At 32.6% G+C, this 20,936-nt stretch overlaps 2 protein-coding genes across 2 annotated transcripts; one reads left to right on the top strand and one right to left on the bottom strand.

Moving 5' to 3' along the window:
- Positions 1 to 6,011: 6,011 nt before the first annotated feature.
- Positions 6,012 to 16,326, bottom strand: LOC144838764 (pantothenate kinase 3-like). The gene is made up of 7 exons (XM_078694237.1): positions 15,836 to 16,326; positions 13,495 to 13,853; positions 11,852 to 12,102; positions 9,242 to 9,418; positions 8,286 to 8,409; positions 7,277 to 7,402; positions 6,012 to 6,355 (listed from the first exon to the last, which is right to left on the bottom strand). Exons 1-7 carry the CDS (start codon positions 15,915 to 15,917, stop codon positions 6,269 to 6,271), a joined length of 1,206 nt encoding a protein of 401 aa, XP_078550363.1. The 5' UTR covers positions 15,918 to 16,326; the 3' UTR covers positions 6,012 to 6,268.
- A 95-nt stretch (positions 16,327 to 16,421) lies between these two features.
- Positions 16,422 to 20,064, top strand: LOC144838765 (N-acetylneuraminate-9-phosphate synthase-like). Its single transcript, XM_078694238.1, has 7 exons — positions 16,422 to 16,690; positions 16,935 to 17,150; positions 17,340 to 17,492; positions 18,062 to 18,163; positions 18,475 to 18,634; positions 18,864 to 18,970; positions 19,241 to 20,064. Exons 1-7 carry the CDS (start codon positions 16,559 to 16,561, stop codon positions 19,430 to 19,432), a joined length of 1,062 nt encoding a protein of 353 aa, XP_078550364.1. The 5' UTR covers positions 16,422 to 16,558; the 3' UTR covers positions 19,433 to 20,064.
- The last annotated feature ends 872 nt before the right edge of the window (positions 20,065 to 20,936 follow it).

Raw genomic sequence — 20,936 nt, 5'->3', positions numbered from 1 at the left:
TATAACAATGATGTCCTTGGTTTTCAAAATAACGTTATATAGGCCTATTATTATGTGATTCCAAACACAAATAGGCTTAGAGCCTTCGTACGATACCGAGATTATTTAATTAAAGATATATTAAAAATTATTTAATTTTTTTAAAAGTCTGATTTATTATTCATTATTTTTCAGGTTTTTGGGAGACAATACATCTTTAAGAGAAAGGCCTAATAAATACAAGAGATTTTAATTTCATCACATTTTTATACTTGGAAAATAGTCGTTTATAAATCAGACTATTAGACGCGGTTTCATTATTTTGTTAAGCTTTATACACACCAACGCAAACATCCATCTTGGAATTTGCTCAACGTTTTAAGTGCTGACGTTCAAATATAATATAGAATATGAACAAACAACAATGGATATGCAAGCCATTAGTAAATATTTAAATATTATTAAAGTCATATGAACAGAGCAAAGTACATTCAACCAGTATTTTGAATTTGTCAAAAATGAATTCGAATAAAGATATATTGTCCCCCAAAAATTGATGATTAATAAAATCAGATTTTGAATGGCCATTTTGTAGTTGTTCCGCAGAAAAAAAATCGGGGACAAAATCAAGCTTTCAAATCATGTTGACAAAACAAACGGAAACCCATTAGTCAATTGGACTATAATTTGTTTACAGTTTTTTCAGGTAGATAGTTTTCCAATCCAATTATGCATGAACATTAAAATGGCATATTCAACAAAAAAATTTTAAACAATTATTTTTAAAGCCTTTAATTCAACACACGTATATTTTTCACGTATAATTTCGTTTGTTTTACCATGGTTAACTCCATGTTTTTACCAGGGAAGAATTTCACTCTTCCCTGGTTTTACCGAATATTTTCATTCAATGTTTGATTTCTATCTTTATGTCAGCATAAAAATACTACCAGTACTAAATATTAAAATATTATGCTTTTTACCTGTTAAATAAAAGACTTGGATCCGAAGTTAGGCCTAGTTTAACGTAAAAACTAAGTGCAACCTTTTGGGTGGAGAACAATGTGGTGTCAGTCAGTGTGACGTAAGCCTCTACATTTTGGTCTAAAAACATGCATAGGCCGCGCCTAAATAGACAACATCTTGCTGTCGTTCGGGTGGGTCAAAACACAATGTGAAACACATTGGAAGTAGGCCTACCCCACACAGCAAAGATATTTTAATAATCATATACGATACGACATTTTTTAGCACTCGGTGTTTATTTCTCCATTTTCAATGCAGTCATGCTTACGTAACCAATTTAATTTGAATAAATTTGCAAAAATTCTGACACCAGATGTAGAGCACACTGACCCCTGCAACTTCTCACGATAATATGTGCCGCACTTTTGATTATTAAATGTTTGATTGCATTTTATAAATGCAGATTATATCATTATCATCGTCGCGACACTGTTGTCATGGAAATGTTGGTATCGTTAAATGATATAAGTGAAAATGCATTATGAAATCGTTAGCGTCATCATGATACTGTCAAACGTTTAACATTTGCCTATTGACGCGTTAACTGCACAAACGTTTATCGAGATATATGGGTATAGATAGCGATTGAATTAAAGTATATAATGGTATGGTATAATACCGAAATTAATTATATTCCTCGAATTGCATGTACAAAATAACAGAATGCAAATTACCTCTCCACACATCTTGCATATCTCACTACCTGTAGGCCTACATCTTCATTCCTATATTCTCCCAAATGCACCCTACTCTTTCATATCCCATTATGCATCCACCATCTTACATATTCCGCTTTACTAGATTCAACCCTACCTATTCTCATCACTAATCGGATATCCTCCCCACCAAGGTGGTATCCTCCTAACTAAAGTATTTATTAAGATTATCCGAATGTGTCACTACACTACATTTTCTACTATGGTACACTTATATGCATCCCCAATCTTGCATATTCCCCTTCACTATATTATCCCACCCCATACCACTTATCCTCCCCATTAAAAATTAGATATTCTTCCCACTAGGTATCCTCTGCGTCCTCTGCATTTGCCACTACACTACATAGGTACTATTATGCATCCTCAATCTTGCATATTTCCCTTCACTATAGATCCCACCCCATACCACTTATCCTCCCCATTAAAAACTAGATATTCTTAGATATTCATTATATATCCTCTTCGTCCTCTGCATTTGCCACTACACTAAATATTCTACTACCATACGCGTATTTCCAAGGAGATTGATCGATTATTATTATATTAATATATAAACGATGTACATGCACAATTTCTCAGTTAAAAATCAAATACTGTAATAAGAATATCATATTTAATCGATTTTCTTTAGTAACCGTAATTTCTTTACGATATGAAGTTGACAGACAATTATTTATTAATCAATCAATTCAACTTTATTTCAGACAAACTGTCCATATGAAACATATAAATACAATAAAAAATAATACAAAGCATTATGTGACAACCGTCATGGAGAGTTAGTTAGTTTATTACGGACAGTTTTAAGGTCCTTTTCAGACCATAAAAGATAAGCATTGTCCAGTAGATAATTGACGTTATCTAAGATTAATTTCAAAACGTATAATGTGAATTAATAGCGAAAATACAATACATTGCTAAAATTACCATATTCATATAACAATTGCTACTTTATGACGTGTAAGTGTATACAATACGTGTCATAAAATGAAATGGTTTACATACGTATTTAGAAATATATTGTAAAACCTTTATGGAATTATAATTAGTCTATGGACCCTCCCATTCTGGGGAAACTCTATAAAGGGACACCTTACCGTGTAATAACACTACTGCCAAATCCTATTAAAGGGACACTTTACCGTGTAATAACACTACAGCCAAACCCTATTATTAAAGGGACACTTTACCGTGTAATAACACTACATCCCAACCATATTCAAGGGACACTTTACCGTGTAATAACACTACATCCCAACCATATTCAAGAGACACTGTACCGTGCAATAACACTACAGCCAAACTATATTCAAGAGACACTTCACCGTGTAATAATACACAGCCAAACCCTATTCAATGGACACTCTGCAAACTTGTTTTGGGTCCCGCGGGTGACCCATTGTACTACTTTCTTCTATTTTTTGCTAAATTTCCAGTTTCTTCCCCATCAAAACAACTGTCTATTTGTGTTTGATTTGTATGTGGCTAACAAAAACACACAAAACAACCGTATTGTTCATTTAATTATTGATTTATTTATTTGTTATGGAAGTTTTAATTGTCACCAGCCAACCAAGCTAAATATTTATATTATTATCAACAATTTACATTATAAAAAAACACATAAAACAGTTCAGCCCAGGGAGTGTACCTATTATTTTAATAAAATTAGCCTCTTAGGTATTATTACTGGGTAAAGTAAATTTCGTCGTTACATACATGAGGTTATCAAGAAAATCCCAGCCAATAATAAAACTACAATAGTCGCGAATGAACGTTCAAACACAGTAGAATCCCTCATTTAGGAGTGGACACCTCTATTTAGGAGTGGACACCTCTATTCACACTACCGTGAAATAAACAAGGTAAATATACTATACGGTCAACAATTATTCGGGGGTGAACATATTAAGGGTCAGTGATGAAGGCGTCACCCTCATAGAGGTTCGGGTCCCGAAGGCATCACCTTCATATAGAGGTTCGTGTCCCAAAGGCATCACCTTCATAGAGGTTCGGGTCATGAAGGCATATCCTTCATAGAGATTCGGGTCCCGAAGGCATCTCCTTCATAAAGATTCAGGTCCCGAAGGCATATCCTTCATAGAGATTCGGGTCCCGAAGGCATCTCCTTCATAGAGGTTAGGGTCCCAAAGGCATCACCTTCATAGAGGTTCGGGTCCCGAAGGCATCAACTTTATAGAGGTTCGGGTCCCGACGGCATCAACTTTAAAGAGGTTCGGGTCCCGAAGGCGTCACCTTCATAGAGGTTTGGGTCCCGAAGGCGTCACCTTCATGGAGGTTCGGGTCCCAAAGTCGTCACCTTTATAGAGGTTCGGGTCCCGAAGTCGTCACCTTCATAGAGGTTCGGGTCCCAAAGGCGTCACCTTCATAGAGGTTCGGGTCCCGAAGGCGTCACCTTCATAGAGGTTCGGGTCCTGAAGGCATCACCTACTATACTATAATTTAATAAATGAACATTCAAAGGTGAGTAGTAGTAATACAAATAATTAAATTGTCTAATAAAATGTATCAATATTTATAACCCATCAAAATACTATCTACCCACATCCATAAATATACATATATATTCTTTTTATTACATTAAAGACTTTTATGATAATTATATTCACAATAATATTTAAAAATAGCAATTTAGTAAAATAATCTATTTGAATCAATATATAAAACAATAAATTTGCTAAAATGACAAAATAATCATAAAATTTTAATTTTACTTTAACTGATTTAAAATGGTCATAACAGATTAAACATAGAAACCAATGTGTATTTAAAAGATAAATACACGACCATTTGTTATTAGCCGTCATGTACACATTCTGTAATAGGGGTATCACATGTGATACATATATGACACTGTATTACAGAATCTGCCTATGATACTGGACAAATGTATGCAAAATATAGAGATACAGTACATTAATTGCTGATTTTCAGAAAACTTATACCTAAATTATTCAATATTCAAGATGAGTACAAGATCTCAATATGTAAGACATTTGGTCAACATTTGATATGGAATCCCAACTAGAGGGCAATATACAGATTATGGATAGGAATGATATTGCTAGTACAAAACAGAACTATACTAGTCTATTCAAACTAGAACATAGTAAATACCTATTTATTATTATAAAATGTATTGCTTTTAATTTTCTTTCATTGTTTTGGGATTAAGGGGCACATACAACCATTTTATAATATATTTACAGTGTAATATATATTTTTCTTATATTGTTATACTACTAGGTACTAGAGTACAATATATTTTGGGGTCCCACCAAGCTTTTTTTGATGATTTTTGCCCATAGTTTTATTTGCTGCTAGTTTTTGTAACCATGGGTCTTACAATGAATTAGGATCCTAGAATAGAATAATCTATGTGGTGATAAGGTGTAAAGAATTTCTGTCAGGAAGAAAAGGTTTTGATGGATTTTCAAGAGATAAAAAATCGATTATAAAAAGTGATATATAAGTGGGAAGAAGATTTTAGTAGTTTCAACACAACTACAAAACAAAAATGTTAAATCTCTCGCAATACTGAACACAATTTCTGCACAAATCCAACCCAGGTACACATAGTCTCTGAATCTGCAACATAGACAGACTAACCCCTTAAAAATTAGCACAGTATCAAGTGGATGTTGAACCATTGCGTTAATGCCCATTTCAAAATGTTTAGCTTTCACAAACTTCTGTATTATATAGTTTTATAAATGTAATAAAATAAACTATTTTCAAAATATAAACAAAACTATAATATTTGATTAGCTGCATCAGTGGGATACTAATCTGTCTATGTATTTATAAAAATAATACAGAACTAATATAATGTTCTTTAATATACCCTCATGGTATAGAAGATAAAAATGGCAGTGACTGTTAAAAGTAATAATAAAATTTGTTTGGGAAGCCAAAACGTTTTTTTTTTACAAATATGGGTATATTTTTAGTAAAAATTATTTGTATTTATACCTATATTGTGTAATATTCTAAATATTTATGGAAGTAATTTTTTATAATTTACCCAAAAGGAAAAATGTTTGTTCTTTAAGGCAACTTATTAAAATACATTTATTACAGAAATTCTTGCTGTCATTTTTACAAAATATATTTTTCCCTTCCCCAACACCACCGCACCCTCCACTCCCATCTTTAATTTTAAAATACATTTTGTTGCTAGGAAATTTTAATGTCACATAGTAATTATATTTACTTAAATCGGAAAAAAAAAATAGTCAACCTGAAGCACACTGTGTGGATAGATAACAGAGTTCTGGTTAAATATAACCGTTTATTTAATTACTTATTGCATATTTTAGAAGTTTAGAAGGTTAACCAGGGGTGGAGCCTAAATTCCTAGAACATTCGGCCAAAATCCTATGACATTGGCAATATATATTTCTACATAAAGTTGTAGCACCCTACATGCTTACAGGCTAGAATCGTTATGGCCCACCAGCAGCACTATCTGGTATGCATATGTGAATACTAGAAATGGTTGGAAGAGATCACATTTGCTGGTTTTATAAAAAGCCATTGGCTTGAAGCTCAGGCTGGTCAAGGTAAGGTAAAATGAGTTCCAGAAATGCACCAACTGAACCAAAGTAGCCCTACAAAATAAAAAATTAAAGTTAAATTTGTCTATTTCCGTGAAAAAGTCTAGCTACCATTCAAATTCTTGGTTTTCTAAGCTGGGCGCGCAATATAGTTGACACAAAAATGAAATTGTATAGACAAGACGGGTGGGCGAGCAGGGCCACTGAAAATCAAAGCTTTACAGGTTCAAGGCTCTCCTTGACCACAGTTCTGGTGGTAGTCTTCTCGGATAAGAACAATTAACACTAAAATTCCAGTGTGCACTTAAAGAACCAAGTGTATCTTAAAGCTCTGTCTACACTATCAAACTAGTTTGACAAGTGTGATGTGTCCAAATATGGTGGTGATATGCCCAAATTTGGTAGTGATATGACATCATCATGTCCATATATGGGCACATCACATCCTTTTGTCACATAAAGTTTGATAGTGTAGACAGAACTTTAGAGTAGTTAGTTACCACGGTATAATGGTCCCTGTCGCTCATAATAGGTGTTGCACTGTGGCTGCAGTGGGTTCGTAGAGAACCAAATTCAAATTTCCATAATTGAGAAAACTTATGTAAACAAACAATCGATAGCACCCAATCTAGTTTTTATTTATTTCTTTCTTTTTGTTTTGCCCGCACATATCCAAAAAAAATTCAGGAAAAGAACCGATTGATATGTGCTATACCACATCATTTATCCACCATAATTATAGGAAATATAAATAAAATAAGGAAATAATTTGTAAAAATCAGTATGATTCAAATTAAATATCTGATCATTTCTGATATAATCGTATTTCATTATCGGAAATTAATCCATGAATTTTCTGGGAATTGTTGTGTTTATGCCTCATGTGATTATAGAATGTTTTTTCAGTAATTTCTTTTCTTTTTTTTAGTTTCAGTTATGAAACTAAAACACTAAGTGTTGATTAAACAAACTTACTTCATGTTCCAGGAACAACGCCTTGAGAGCGCCTTGTGACCAATACTCCATTGCATATGCCAACAGTTTCATTGCTATTGTGTTCACTCTCAAAAAGTTGCCTACGAATACAATCTTCTCAATGCCCTGAATAAGTTTTTAAACATTTTGAAAAATCATAAATTTTATGATATGATTCATTATTATTGAATAAATGGTAGCCAGAAAAAGCAAGATTATTGAATGTATCGTAGCTGGTTCAAGCCTACCAACTTTACTACTTTCTGCCAAGGCAATCTAACAACAGGATGCTGAGCTTCGGAGATCAAATGGTATATCTGTGGCTGTGACACGATCATGACATACCCCTTAAGACTTTACAGAGAATATGTACATAGTACAGTACTGTTGCTATTTGTCGCAGCCAGACATAAGATCAAAGGACTGTTACGAGTTCCTATCTTGGCAAGGCGAGCTCAGTGTCCTGTTTCTAGATTGCCTAACTACTACTACCACAAAACTATCTTCTACCCAAATATATACAGACTTTTTGCTTGTGCACATGTGCCTTTTATAGTAAATGGAACCAACAGCTTAAACTCCCATCCAAAAGATAGGAAATAACAGTAAAAGGGCACTGGCAGTTACTGTAACATTAAAGTCTTTCATTTATTCATACGTTATCATGTGTTCTATTATATCTTTTCTGTTATTTGCTGTCCTTCCCCAGGTAGTCTCTGAGTATGCTGTGAGGTCTCTACTATGTTTTTGTCTTCCCTTTTTTGTTGCCAGTTCTTTGATTTCATTCTTATATGGGATTGATGTATGTTTAATGAATCTTTTTTATAAAATATAATTTTATCTATGTATGATGTAATTGTGAATGTTTGTTTTTTACCATATTTCTGTTGAGGAAAACAATTTTACATATGTACATGTACACATTTTTATAGTAAAACAAATAAAGATTTGATTCATTTATATATGCACTTTTAAATAAAAACCCTTTAAAAATTGAATGAATAAATACCTCGTTCCTAGCGCACATCCTCGCTATTGAACCGATGTTATTAGTTATTGTGACAAGTGTTGCCCGAGCCAGGTCATATTTGCTTGCCTCTTGCTGACTATCTTCAAGATGCATTTTACCAAAACTATAACAAAAATGTCTTTTATGTAAAAAGTATAATTTCAATTAAAATATGTTTCTCTAATTTAATATCATTTTGAGATATATACATAAACATCACAGGCATAGAAAAAACCCTCGGTGATATACTGAAATTTAATTAATTAAAATTGAATTTGAAATGATAAAGATGAGGAAATCGGAATGAGAAAAAGTCGCACCAACCGAGATTCAACCCCAGAACCTTCTGCTTGATATGCAGATGTCCTAACCATTAGACCACTGGGGCTTTCATGTTATTGTTCAAACCTGATTGGATAGCGACTCTTTAACACTCTCGGCGTTGTACGACGGAATAGCACTAGTCCATCAATTGTACGCACGTGCACCAGAGATATATATTTATTATTTTTTATCTAATTAGTTTTTGCCCAAGGATAGGACAGTAATATAATGATGAAAATAGGTGGCAGTGTGTTCACAACATTGGAATTTAATAGGATTCAAATCCAAGGCCTCTGTTTTTAGGTAACATCCACTAATCTAGAACTTCACATGGAGAAGAAGGAAAATACCTGAAAATGCTTTTTAGTTTGAATTGAATTTTACCAGTAGGATAATAATATTTTATTATACTGACTATAACCATATTCAGGAAACAATTTTGCATATCATCTTCCAAAGATCATATTTCCACACCAATGGAGATTATTTATTCAAAGTGTTTACATTTACCAAATATTAATTATGATATATTGGTAACTAATTATTTATTTTAATTTGGTTATGTTATTACATTTTAATAAAATCAACTGTATCTTGTTTGTTGATTCAGGAAAATTAAAAAACATGTTTACCTGCTAGCTACAGTAGATCCTGGTAGGCCAAATCTATCGTAATCACCCCCATATATGTCTTGAACCAACTTATCACAGTTTGAACTATCTCCCTTGGCAGCCATCTCTATTGCTTCTTCAAATGTTTTACAACCAGTCAATAGGCAACTTAGACCTAGGAATGTACCTCCACCTAGGCTGAGAAAGAATTGAAAAGTTTCAGTATCAATAAGCAACTTAGACCTAGGAATGTACCTCCACCTAGGCTGAGAAAGAGAATTGAAAAGTTTCAGTATTCAATAAGCAACTTAGACCTAGGAATGTACCTCCACCTAGGCTGAGAAAGAGAATTGAACAGTTTCAGTATTCAATAAGCAACTTAGACCTAGGAATGTACCTCCACCTAGGCTGAGAAAGAGAATTGAAAAGTTTCATCAGTAAATAAGCAACACTGCAATAAGCAACTTATTGACCCCATTATTAAGACACCATTTACACTTACAATTTGGCCCTGGGCCGAAATCACATTTAACCGTTTGGGCCCGATCCAGCGTGTTGACATTCCAAACTACGGCTCTGATGATTAATTTTACTTCATTTCTCAAGCCACTGGTCACAGTTCACTGCATAAGCTGGCCCAAATGTAAAAGCCACTCCTGGACCTACTCAAGAGGTGGTCCAGATCTGCATCCGGCCCAGGGCTGGCCTACATTTATGGAGTGTTAATACTTACCGATTGGAAACCTTAGGCTGGCCCAAAATCGTAAGTTAGGTGTAAATGGGGTCTTAGGAATGAACCTCCATCTAGGGTGAAAGCGAATTGACACATTTACAAACAGTACACTAAAACAATTATTTATTTTATTATTTACAGAACATTTTATACTATTGTTACCGAAATGTCTATAATAAGCAATTCATTTAATATTCTTTATCTTGATTTAATTCATTACATAACAAACATATTTTGGAAAACAAGCCCCACCATCAGAAAATAAATGACATACAGTATTCAAATTCAGTGATGTATTTTTCAACATGTTTTCGCTAATATAGCATTATTTAATTACTTAAAAGGCTAAATATGGTATTTGCAAAATCCATAACCATTTGGTTCAAGTGGTTTATCAGATAACTGAGATTATATTACATAAAACAATGGATTATATAGATACTGTAGAAGCCATAACACTGATACTTTAATATCCATGCAATACAGAATCATTGGTCCCAAACAGATGTTCAATTCTCAAATATTATTATTCTAAAAATCAGATACTAAAATTATTAACACAAAGCAAAATAAAAACAGCAGAATTAAAATGATTATTTAGGTCCAGATGTTTCAATTGAAAATGTTAAGTTTGTTTACAAATGCAGTCAACTCTCCAAATACCTCTCTAAAAACATGAAACTCTCCCAATACCTAAGTTTCTTGGGGGAAAAAAATATCCCTAATTCCTTTTAACCATTAAAAACATTCCGAATACCAGACTTTCCAGAAAACCAGACATATTTGGCCATCCCGAAGGTGTCTGGTATTGGAAAAGTTGACATGTAGTGTTTTTACATTAAAAAATAAGTATGATATTTATTTTATATCTTTAATATTATGAAGCTATTTTAACATTGTTTTCATTTTAAAATTGTATCATTTAATTATTGAATAATAAATCACAGTTTATGAGCCTGTTTTTGTAAAAAAATAAATGAATAATTGTAATAGTAATATTGTTATTATCATAAATCACGCACATCATGAATTAGAATTTTAAAATAGCGTGCAAAAATGCGGCAGAAATGATAATTGCGACAAGTTTTATAATAAATTATTCACATTTTAAATGGCAAGTAAACGGTTTGAAAGGTGAACAGCGATTAGCTACGCATATTATCTGCTTCTTACGGCAATGTATGATACGTCTGTATGTAAACAAGGACATTCCTATAAAATTAATTCTTGGTGATGTTACAAATGATATTTGACAATTGTGAATATGATAATAGTGATAATAATTTACAAAATGATGTTGATTATGTTGGTAGTGATGATTAATATTTAAGGTTAATGATATTTTTATATTAATTTATATACTGTCTGGTATAATCCCACCCCTCTAGAACACAAAAATTGGGCCAACTTTGGGGGGTGGGACTATACCCGAGTTCAGGAAAAATAATGATTGGTAAGCATTTCTTGTAAAAAGTGGCTAGAGAGAGGCCTGCATCCAGACAAAAAGTCAATACTGGGACTACACCCAGGGATATGCCTGTTTGTGAAATCAGACATAAAGTAGTGGGTGGGATTAGACCAGAAGTTTAACTATACGGATATGCCTGTTTGTGAAATCAGACATAAAGTAGTGGGTGGGATTAGACCAGAAGTTTAATTATACGGATATGCCTGTTTGTGAAATCAGACAAAGTAGGGAGTGTGATTAGACCCGAAGTGGGATTTTACATAGGATATACATATTTGATGTACACATTTTTATAATTAATTTGTTTTTACCATTTGTAAATTTTGAATCAATTTAGTTGTTTTACTGCAAAATCAAATTTTTGTATTAATAAATCAGAATGAAATGAAAGTACAGTATTAACATTTATAATATAATATTTATAACATACCTAGTTCCAGACACCCTACGGAATTTATCTTGCGACTCCACAACTAAAATGCTCACTCCTGATCCGATATTAACGACCATGTACGGATAAGGGTCTCGGAAGTCAAAGGGCGTTTTAACGCTGTCTTCTAGATTTTGAGGATTCGGGTTTTTCCAATAATAGCATTCATTGTTTATATGTTCATCAATAAAATGGATACCTTTGATTAAACAGTTTAATTCATCATGCTTTTGTAAACTCATGTTCACTGTCTATAGAGAAAGAAAAAAATATATATATAAATTATAAATTACAATGAAAATGATTTTTCTCATAGTGCAAAAAACTGTACAGTCGGGCATACGCAGCCCCGAAGGTTTTCAAATGAATAGATTGGGTTTTTTTTGCGTTTCTAAAAGATTGTATCATTTATATTGCGCATACATTTATTATAAATAATGGTATGGTATTTACGATGGTGTACATCCAACGTTTAAAATGGCTAAATACTATGTAAAATGTGTGTTTTTTTTGTTTTTTTTCTCTCTTTCGTTAAATGTGTGTTTTATCACTATTATTTAACGGTAAATGAAAACAAAACATTTATGTACTACAGTTGAATCCCCATAAATTATACACTTAGATAGGGGTTCCCGTTTACACGGGAAGTACCGATATGGTGTACCCTAAACAGAGGTGTCAGATGAAAGGGATTCTGCTGTAATTTTTTTCTTTTCAATTTTTTTTCTTCGTATTTATATGGTGTTGCTTTTTTTTGTAATATCACGAACTTGTGTAAAAACAATCAATATTGATTGAACAAGTTGTACTGCACATCAGTCTCGTGAATAAATAAAGTTTATATATATATTTGGCAAAGAGTTTTATCAGAATGATAATCTATATTGTTTTGACAACTCTTGCAACATGACCTACAGTGCTGTGCTGATTTTGCCATTTTCTCCCATAACCTGATACAAATTGCATACAAAAATTGAATGGAATGGGAAAGTGGACAGCAGTCATGTAACAAGATTATCCATATAACAATAGTTTCTGTAATTCTATTCTTGGATTCTTGATTTGTCGGCCAAGATTGTTTGAAAAGTGTTTTGCTTGAATGAGCACTTAGAAATATTAAGCTTGAGCACAGAACACTTCACAAGCATTAATCCACACTGAAAAACACCCTGTCTACACTATCAAACTTTATGTTATGTGCCCATATATATATTGACATGATGTCATATCACTACCATATTTGGGAATATCACCACCATACAGTATTTGGGCACATCACACTTTTTTTGTCAAACTAGTTAAATAGTGTAGACAGAGTTTAAAAATGGCAAAGTGGAAGGTAATAATTATTATTACTTTCCACTTTGCCATTTTTAAGCTCGTTAATTGTCACGTATACAATAGTTTCTCTAATGCCATCATTTTGTATTTGTCAGTGTTCTGCTCAGAACAGCACCCATGCACTTTATCAGGTGGTTTCATTCTATGGAAACACTTTACATAAACAATATTCACTCAATTATTATCCATAACAACAATAGCCTCATATCATATTCAAATATTTGGATTTATTTATCAAACACAACCAGATTTTAGAAGGCCAAATTTAAATTGTACATTGTAGAATAAATAATAAAACTTACTTCATGAAATTCAGATTCAAATTTATAAGCACCGCCGCCCGTTGCATGAATAGTGTCCGCCAAGCTTCGTAAATTTTTGGCCTCTACCATTTCTAAAAATAGATTCATACTTGCCGACGGAAAACGTATAAAATGTAGGGATCCTACGTGGTCTAAAATTTGTATATTTTTCATTTCAAGATGAACGTCCCTAATTCCTGTGTCGCCGTATGCAACGTTGGAAGTTAAATAATGACGAATGTTCTGTAACGTGTCCATCTCTATTTCTGGGTCATCTTCAGGACCAGTGACATCAGTAGGTTCAAAGTATACAAGTTTTGCCAGAGTTCCACCGATATCAACTCCAAACCATGGCATTGCTGGAGAAAAATAAAACTGTTATGAGAACAAGAAGGTACAACTGAATCTCTTTTGTGCTTGATATCTTTTATTTTGTTATATTTAAAATAATTTATTGTCCACATACAGTAGTACACGACTGTAAATGTTCTTGCATTTGAACCTACATTTCAATATAGATTGCATTTGTAGATGTGTTTCTCTATGGATCTATATGGATTGCATTTGTACATGTGTTTCTCTATGGATCTATATGGATTGCATTTGTACATGTGTTTCTCTATGGATCTATATGGATTGCATTTGTACATGTGTTTCTCTATTTATTGCATTCGTACATGGACCTATCGATTACATTTGTATGTGTTTTGGATTGCATTTGTACATGTGTTTCTCTATGGATTGCCTGTATAGGTTTATTTTTTGCTTTTACACTATGTAGCTACCAAGAAGTTCCTCAAAAGGGCATCTTTTATAGTATATCTATAATTAGTTAACATGAATTATGCAATATCTTGAAATGCATAAAGTAACCCAGTACATAAATTATGGGAGTACCAGTATTTGTTGCAGGTAGTAGTTGTACTGTACATGGTGTGATCTATATTTAATATTATTAAAAAAGTATTAAATGCTGGTTAGTTGAAAGTTGCCCATTTTTCTCCTTTAAATGCCTTTTTCTAATAGTTTAAATGAAACAGGGAATAAAATAATACGGTAACTTTAAGGGAAAAGGTTTATTAAAAACAAAAATTTATTTTTAAACCATATTTCTTATTTATATTGTATTACATTAACTTAAAACACATCTATTTAAAAACTATTTAATTCCCTAAAAGAGTAAAGTATTTTAAAATCTTAACTCAATCATAGTGAAATTCCATTTTCTACTGTTTTAACCTTTTACTGTTTTTTTCATCTAAATATTGTATTGTTTTTTGTATGTATTTTTATCATGTTTTTGAACCTCAGAATACAAATTTCAATTACTATGTATTTGACAATAAATTTGAACTTGAACTTTAGAATTTATAAACTATAAAATAAATAGACGAATCCAACTGGTCTGTTTTGAGATCTTGTACAGTTTACCTCCTCGGACTCCTCGATGTTTTTATCCGAGCAGTGCGAGTAGATCTTTTGAGAGTGGTTTGAAGAGCCCACAATAATTGACCAGTGGACTACGCCTTCTATATTTATCACCGATGATAAGTGTTTGAAAAATGTAAAAACAGAAAAATGTGTATTCAATAATATGGGTAAGAATTTGTTTATTTAAAATGGTGCCAGTACCTATAATAAATATGAAAATGAATTTATTCCAGTTGAAATTCAATGTGTGTAAAAAGCTACCAGTAATATTACTACTATTTACACAAGAAGTAGGAGTTTATGAATGGCAATTGGCATAATCGATTGACAATTATAATACAATTATAATTATTTAGTACAGTATTATTATATTATTTATTTATTTTATTTCAACAATATTTTATGAGGGTGGTCCATCCAGCCGAAGCTGATCATTAGGGTGACATGATGATTTCAATAGAAATTAATAATGAAATGGTCAAATTTCAACTACAAAACAAATCATTTGGGAAATTCCTATTGAGGGAAATACCTATTATGTAACATCACACCATGGAGCTATAAAATTAATAATTTTAGCTCCATGATCACACAGTAGACACTTTCTCATGAAATAAACAAGAGGCAACATTAGCCCACCACTATTTAAAATACACCACTCTAAGGGGACATTGAGTTAGGTCCTTTAATAGGGGTTTTAGTGTCAACAAACTTCTCAACTAGGCTAATAATGCTATTAGTATTAAATTATAAAAGAGTGATAGATTCAAATAAATGGGAATGTCGGAACCAATAACAGTTTCTAATGTTTTAATTTGATTTCTATGATGTATACTGAGTGTAACTGTAGGTATGAAATACATTATATAAACAAGATTAATAATATTTTGGCTATTCTTGCTAAACTTACGTGGTTTTCTAATAGAATTTTGTCGTTGCCGTTTTCCTCTAACACACTGAGGGCAGCTCGACTGGTCCTTCTCTGATTCCATCTTTAAAACTTGCTTGGTTTACTGGTTACTACACCAATAACAACAGTAGGTATTGTGTTTAGTACTGTGTTCAGTCGAGTGTGGACATACAAAACGAGATAGCAGCAGAGACACGCCTCCTACTTGAAGCAGCCCTCTATATTAGTATGCACAGCCGCGCGCAAGCACAGTGGTGGCTCACTCACAGTCAACCTACCCTCCTCTGACTCCAAAACTAGCCAGCCTAGGCCGAGTGTAATTAACCTCAAATTTACACTTTATAAAGGCCAATTCCAAATAAAATAAATGCACATAATTGCCAAATCTATACAGATTACAAATATGTATTTAATTGTAGATTTGCTAATTGTTCTACGCATACAAACTGTTGTTTTGTCTGCATATTTCAGCAACTGTACCGCAGGAACGATGCAATCATGCACTTTTTGATAGTGGAACAACAGATCTGCTAACGTGATAAATATCATAAGACCGAATCTCTGATTGGTCAGGAGATAGATTATTGCCATTCTAGCAGATACGATTTTGTATACCGGCATTGGTTATGATTAAAATATAAACTGCGGTTCAGCACTACATTTACCACCACGTCGCCAACCAACCCAAGCAAACGCACCACCGGTTTTATAAACTAAGTAATAATGCCTCTTGAATTTGAGTTAGCACCTGGTCGTAAAATTGGTGGTGATAATCCTTGTTTTATCATCGCAGAAATTGGTCAGAATCACCAAGGTGATATTGAAACTGCAAAAAAGTTAATCAAAGTCGCAAAGGTAGGCACCACCTCTCTGCTCTGTCCATGAGATAATTGGCACTCAAAACACCGCCGGCTCCCAGTGGTGATATGCTGTGAAGTTGCCCGGTCTTAACTATGCCTAGCTTAGCTAGAAGTAGTAGGCTAATCTAACAGTGACAGTCACATTTGGTAATGTATTCAATTAAGATCTAGGCTACAACAAATTATATTAATTATCAAATTAATGATGTTCATTATTTTTTATCTACATTTTATTCCAGGAAGCAGGAGCAGACTGTGCCAAGTTCCAGAAAAGCGAGTTGGACTTTAAATTCAACAAGGCAGCATTAGCTAAGCCATACACTTCTAAACATTCCTGGGGGAAAACTTATGGGGAACACAAACGGTACTTGGAGTTCAGTCATGACCAGTACAGGCAATTGAAGGCATATGCCGAAGAACTTGGAATATTTTTTACAGCATCTGGCATGGATGAAGTAATATATAAATACCAAATTTATGATTTTAGGAAAAATAATGAAATTCTATATTTTTACCTATCAATAATTAATTTAAACCTATGGAGTAAATACCAAATTCATTGAAACTGTACTACTAGGCCTATATACAATTAGCCAACCTTGTCCTCTTTATATTAACAAATAATATTTTCTTTTTTTTTAAAGGCTGCACAAGAATTCCTCGATGAGCTTAATGTACCATTTTTCAAGATCGGTTCTGGCGATACAAATAATTTAAAATTCCTTGCTAAGTCTGCTAAGATGGGCCGTCCAATGATAATATCATCAGGAATGCAAACGCTTGAAACTATGAAGAAAGTAATTATATAACTAATTCAATATTTTCTATAATTGGAGGTAGAAAAGTGAGTTTGAACACTACAGCCATCCTCTATTCATGAGACATCCTTATTTAGTATTAAAGATGTATTTCCCCCTGCAATAATAATTCTTAACAAAATTGTTGTTGAATATGCCATTTTAATGTCACCTAATAGTTATCTACTTTGACCAAAAATTGGATCGAAAAAAAATGTATTTACCTGAAAAAACTGTAATTGGTTGAATTTAAGCATTTATTTTGTCATTTTATAAGTGAGAACATTATTTTTTTTTTTTTTTCTACGGAAGTGATTAACTTTATTAAAACTACAAAATAATGTATTAAAAGTCTGATTTAATTAATCTTAATTTTTCATGTTTTTGGGGGACAATATATCTTTAAGGGGACACTTTCCTGTCAAGCAAACAAATTCAATGATTTACAGCTACAGCTACAGTGTTCCCTTTTCAGGAGACACCCCTATTAAGTAGCATTCCAAATAAAAGGTGTAATCTTAACTGTAACGGCATAATTTCACATAATGTATGCTATCTTTTTTTTTCAGGTATACAAAACCGTGAAACCTTTCAACGAAAACTTCTGTTTTCTTCAGTGTACCAGTGCTTATCCTTTGGCTCCTGAAGATGTACATCTGCGAACAATGGATGTATGAACAATTATATTATATTTTAAATATTATTATTACACACTAATGCAGTTTTCAGTCCACAATGGTGCAAACTCCAATTTAAAATTATATATTATTTAACTTGATTCTACTACTAGCCAACAATTTTGGTGTAGAAAAACACATTTCTTTTGCTAACATAATCTCACTTCTCTCTTATGTCTTAAATTCAACATTGTAGGGTTTTAAACTTTTTGGGTTGTTTTGTCACTGAATGCAGACACTACAGTAGAATTCCAAAAAGCATTAACACACATAACTTTATCGATGCAAATTTTCTTGTGTAATAGGTTTATCGTAAAGAATTTCCAGACATTCCTGTGGGCTATTCAGGTCATGAAAGTGGTATGACCATAACAATCGCAGCTGTTGCCATGGGAGCAAAGGTCGTAGAGAGACACATAACGATGGACAAATCATGGAAGGGAAATGATCACGAAGCCTCTCTAGGTAACTATCTTACGTCACGTCATGGTGATTTGTTTGATTATCTGCATTGTAGAACATTTTTCATCATCATCATCTTCCTATACCCATTTGTATTGTATATAGTATAGTCGCACATGGTTGAATTAAATTGTTATGATCAGTGGCTGTGATGTACTAGTACACCGGGGTAACCGGTAAGAATATATACAAATAATAAAGTAATTTGAACAAATATTCACACTTTTTTTAGAACCTGATGAGTTGGCTGACCTCATCAAACAAATCCGAATTGTAGAACGTTCGTTTGGGTCACTCGTGAAGGAGATGAGAGAATGTGAACTGCCAACGTACAACAAAGTAAGTCTTTGTGGAAAATCGGCCTAAATTAATCACATAATAAAATATTAAATCAGCATTAGCAAAATATTGTATGTTGTGCAAACCTTGGTCAGGATCTTCAGATCAATAGCATGGAATCTTACCCATTAGACCACATATAATAGGTTGTATCCTATGACTAGGATGCTTATAAGCAAAGATATCACAGTCCAAGAAAACGAAAGTTTTGTTTTACTTGAATCATATAAATTAACAACCTCACCATTATTGTGTTTCTTATTTTATTAGTTGGGGAAAAGTGTTGTTGCAGCAAAGGATATACCAGCCGGAACAATCATCTCGGAGGAGCACTTGGGTGTCAAAGTGGCCATTCCCAAAGGACATGCACCGGAGAACCGAAGCGAACTTTTAGGAAAGAGATCCAAAAGAAAGATCGAATACGATGAGAGTATCAACCTGGAAGATTTAGTAAATGAATAGAATAACAAAAATTATTCTGGACCCACCTTGAGCCAAAATTAGTTTCTGAATTATTAATAAACTCATAATTTTTACTTAATTGTTTTAGTAAAAGAAGGGTATACTTACAATAAACTGAACAGACAATCTGGTCATGGTATGGAGGGTGTACAATACTTAAGATTTATATATATACTTTTGAATTTATCTCATCAAAGAGTAGTTGTCTAAAAAAAAAAACATCAGGTTATGGATAATTTTTATTTAAATTTTCCCCTTTCCAATGAAGCAACAACTAAATCATAGCATTTATGAAATATAATCATACTTTATTAGCATAAAATTATGTATTTTACACTGGTTTTACAGTGATGATTTATATGAGCAGCTTATTGTTGTCGATATAGGCTTACAGGCTGACTTTTTATGTGACTTTTTATTTTGAAACTTTGTAGAGAAGATTATTATATTGCCAGTGCATTTGATCATGAATTCATTTTTCAAAATTCTCAAACAATAATTAAATTATTGCATACAAAAGTTAGTCATTTATATTTTCATTCTTTGAGCTGTGAACAACCTAATTTATTATTCTAAATAATTTAAAATCGGATATTAATTCAAAATATTGTGGAATTGTCAATGTTTATACTGTATGAAGTGAAATACAATATAAAGCTCTATCTACACTATCAAACTTTATGTGACAAAAAAGTGTGATATGCCCAAATATGGTATGATGAATAAAATAATAAATAAATATGACATCATCATGTCCATAATGGGCACATCACATTTTTTTGTCACATAAAGTTTGATAGTGTAGACAGACCTTAAAGAGATATAACTGTTATGACATAAAGTAATTTTAGTTTGCCGCCCTCTCTAATTAGAAAACTTTTTTTACACGTTCGCGTTGCTGGTAAAGTAGTAACGGTACAGCCCATATGGATGTACGGACAGATTGTATGATTACAAGGTTCGTTACCTGCAGATTTGTATGCTCAACTAACAGAAGTATGAAATATTCATGAGTTAAATTTATTTTTTCGTCCAGGTAATAAAACATAAAATAATTATTTTGATCTATAGGCCTATAGCCCAGACTATAATTATATCATTGATTAAAAATAATTTTAAGTGTGATACTGTGACAATTAAGCCAATCTTTATAGAAATATAACATTTTTATAATGTTTTATTTACAAAGCGCTGTACATTACAACAATTAATGAAAAATGAAAGGAAACTAAGCTTTTAAAAAGATCGTTGTACTTTTTTGTTTTTTTCAGGAATCTGCCGAAATGTGTATTTCACTTGTCGATATTTGTTTTCTAAATACTTGGCTATTATAACGAAACAAAATACTCGCCACGAGCATTGCTATGCGTAGCCACTATACTTTCAATTTGCCACTTGAAGGCTAAATCATACATCATAATTTCACTTTAAGTCATTTAAGACAACACTAAGTATTTTGTGATTAACGTTACTTCTCTCGAAGGAACAAAACGTCAAAGTTCTT

Source organism: Antedon bifida, chromosome 3 (genome assembly GCF_963402885.1).
Source record: "Antedon bifida chromosome 3, ecAntBifi1.1, whole genome shotgun sequence".
Taxonomy (NCBI): domain Eukaryota; kingdom Metazoa; phylum Echinodermata; class Crinoidea; order Comatulida; family Antedonidae; genus Antedon; species Antedon bifida.
The sequence above is the reverse complement of the archived record's forward strand: the minus strand, read 5'-3'. Positions and strand labels throughout refer to the sequence as shown.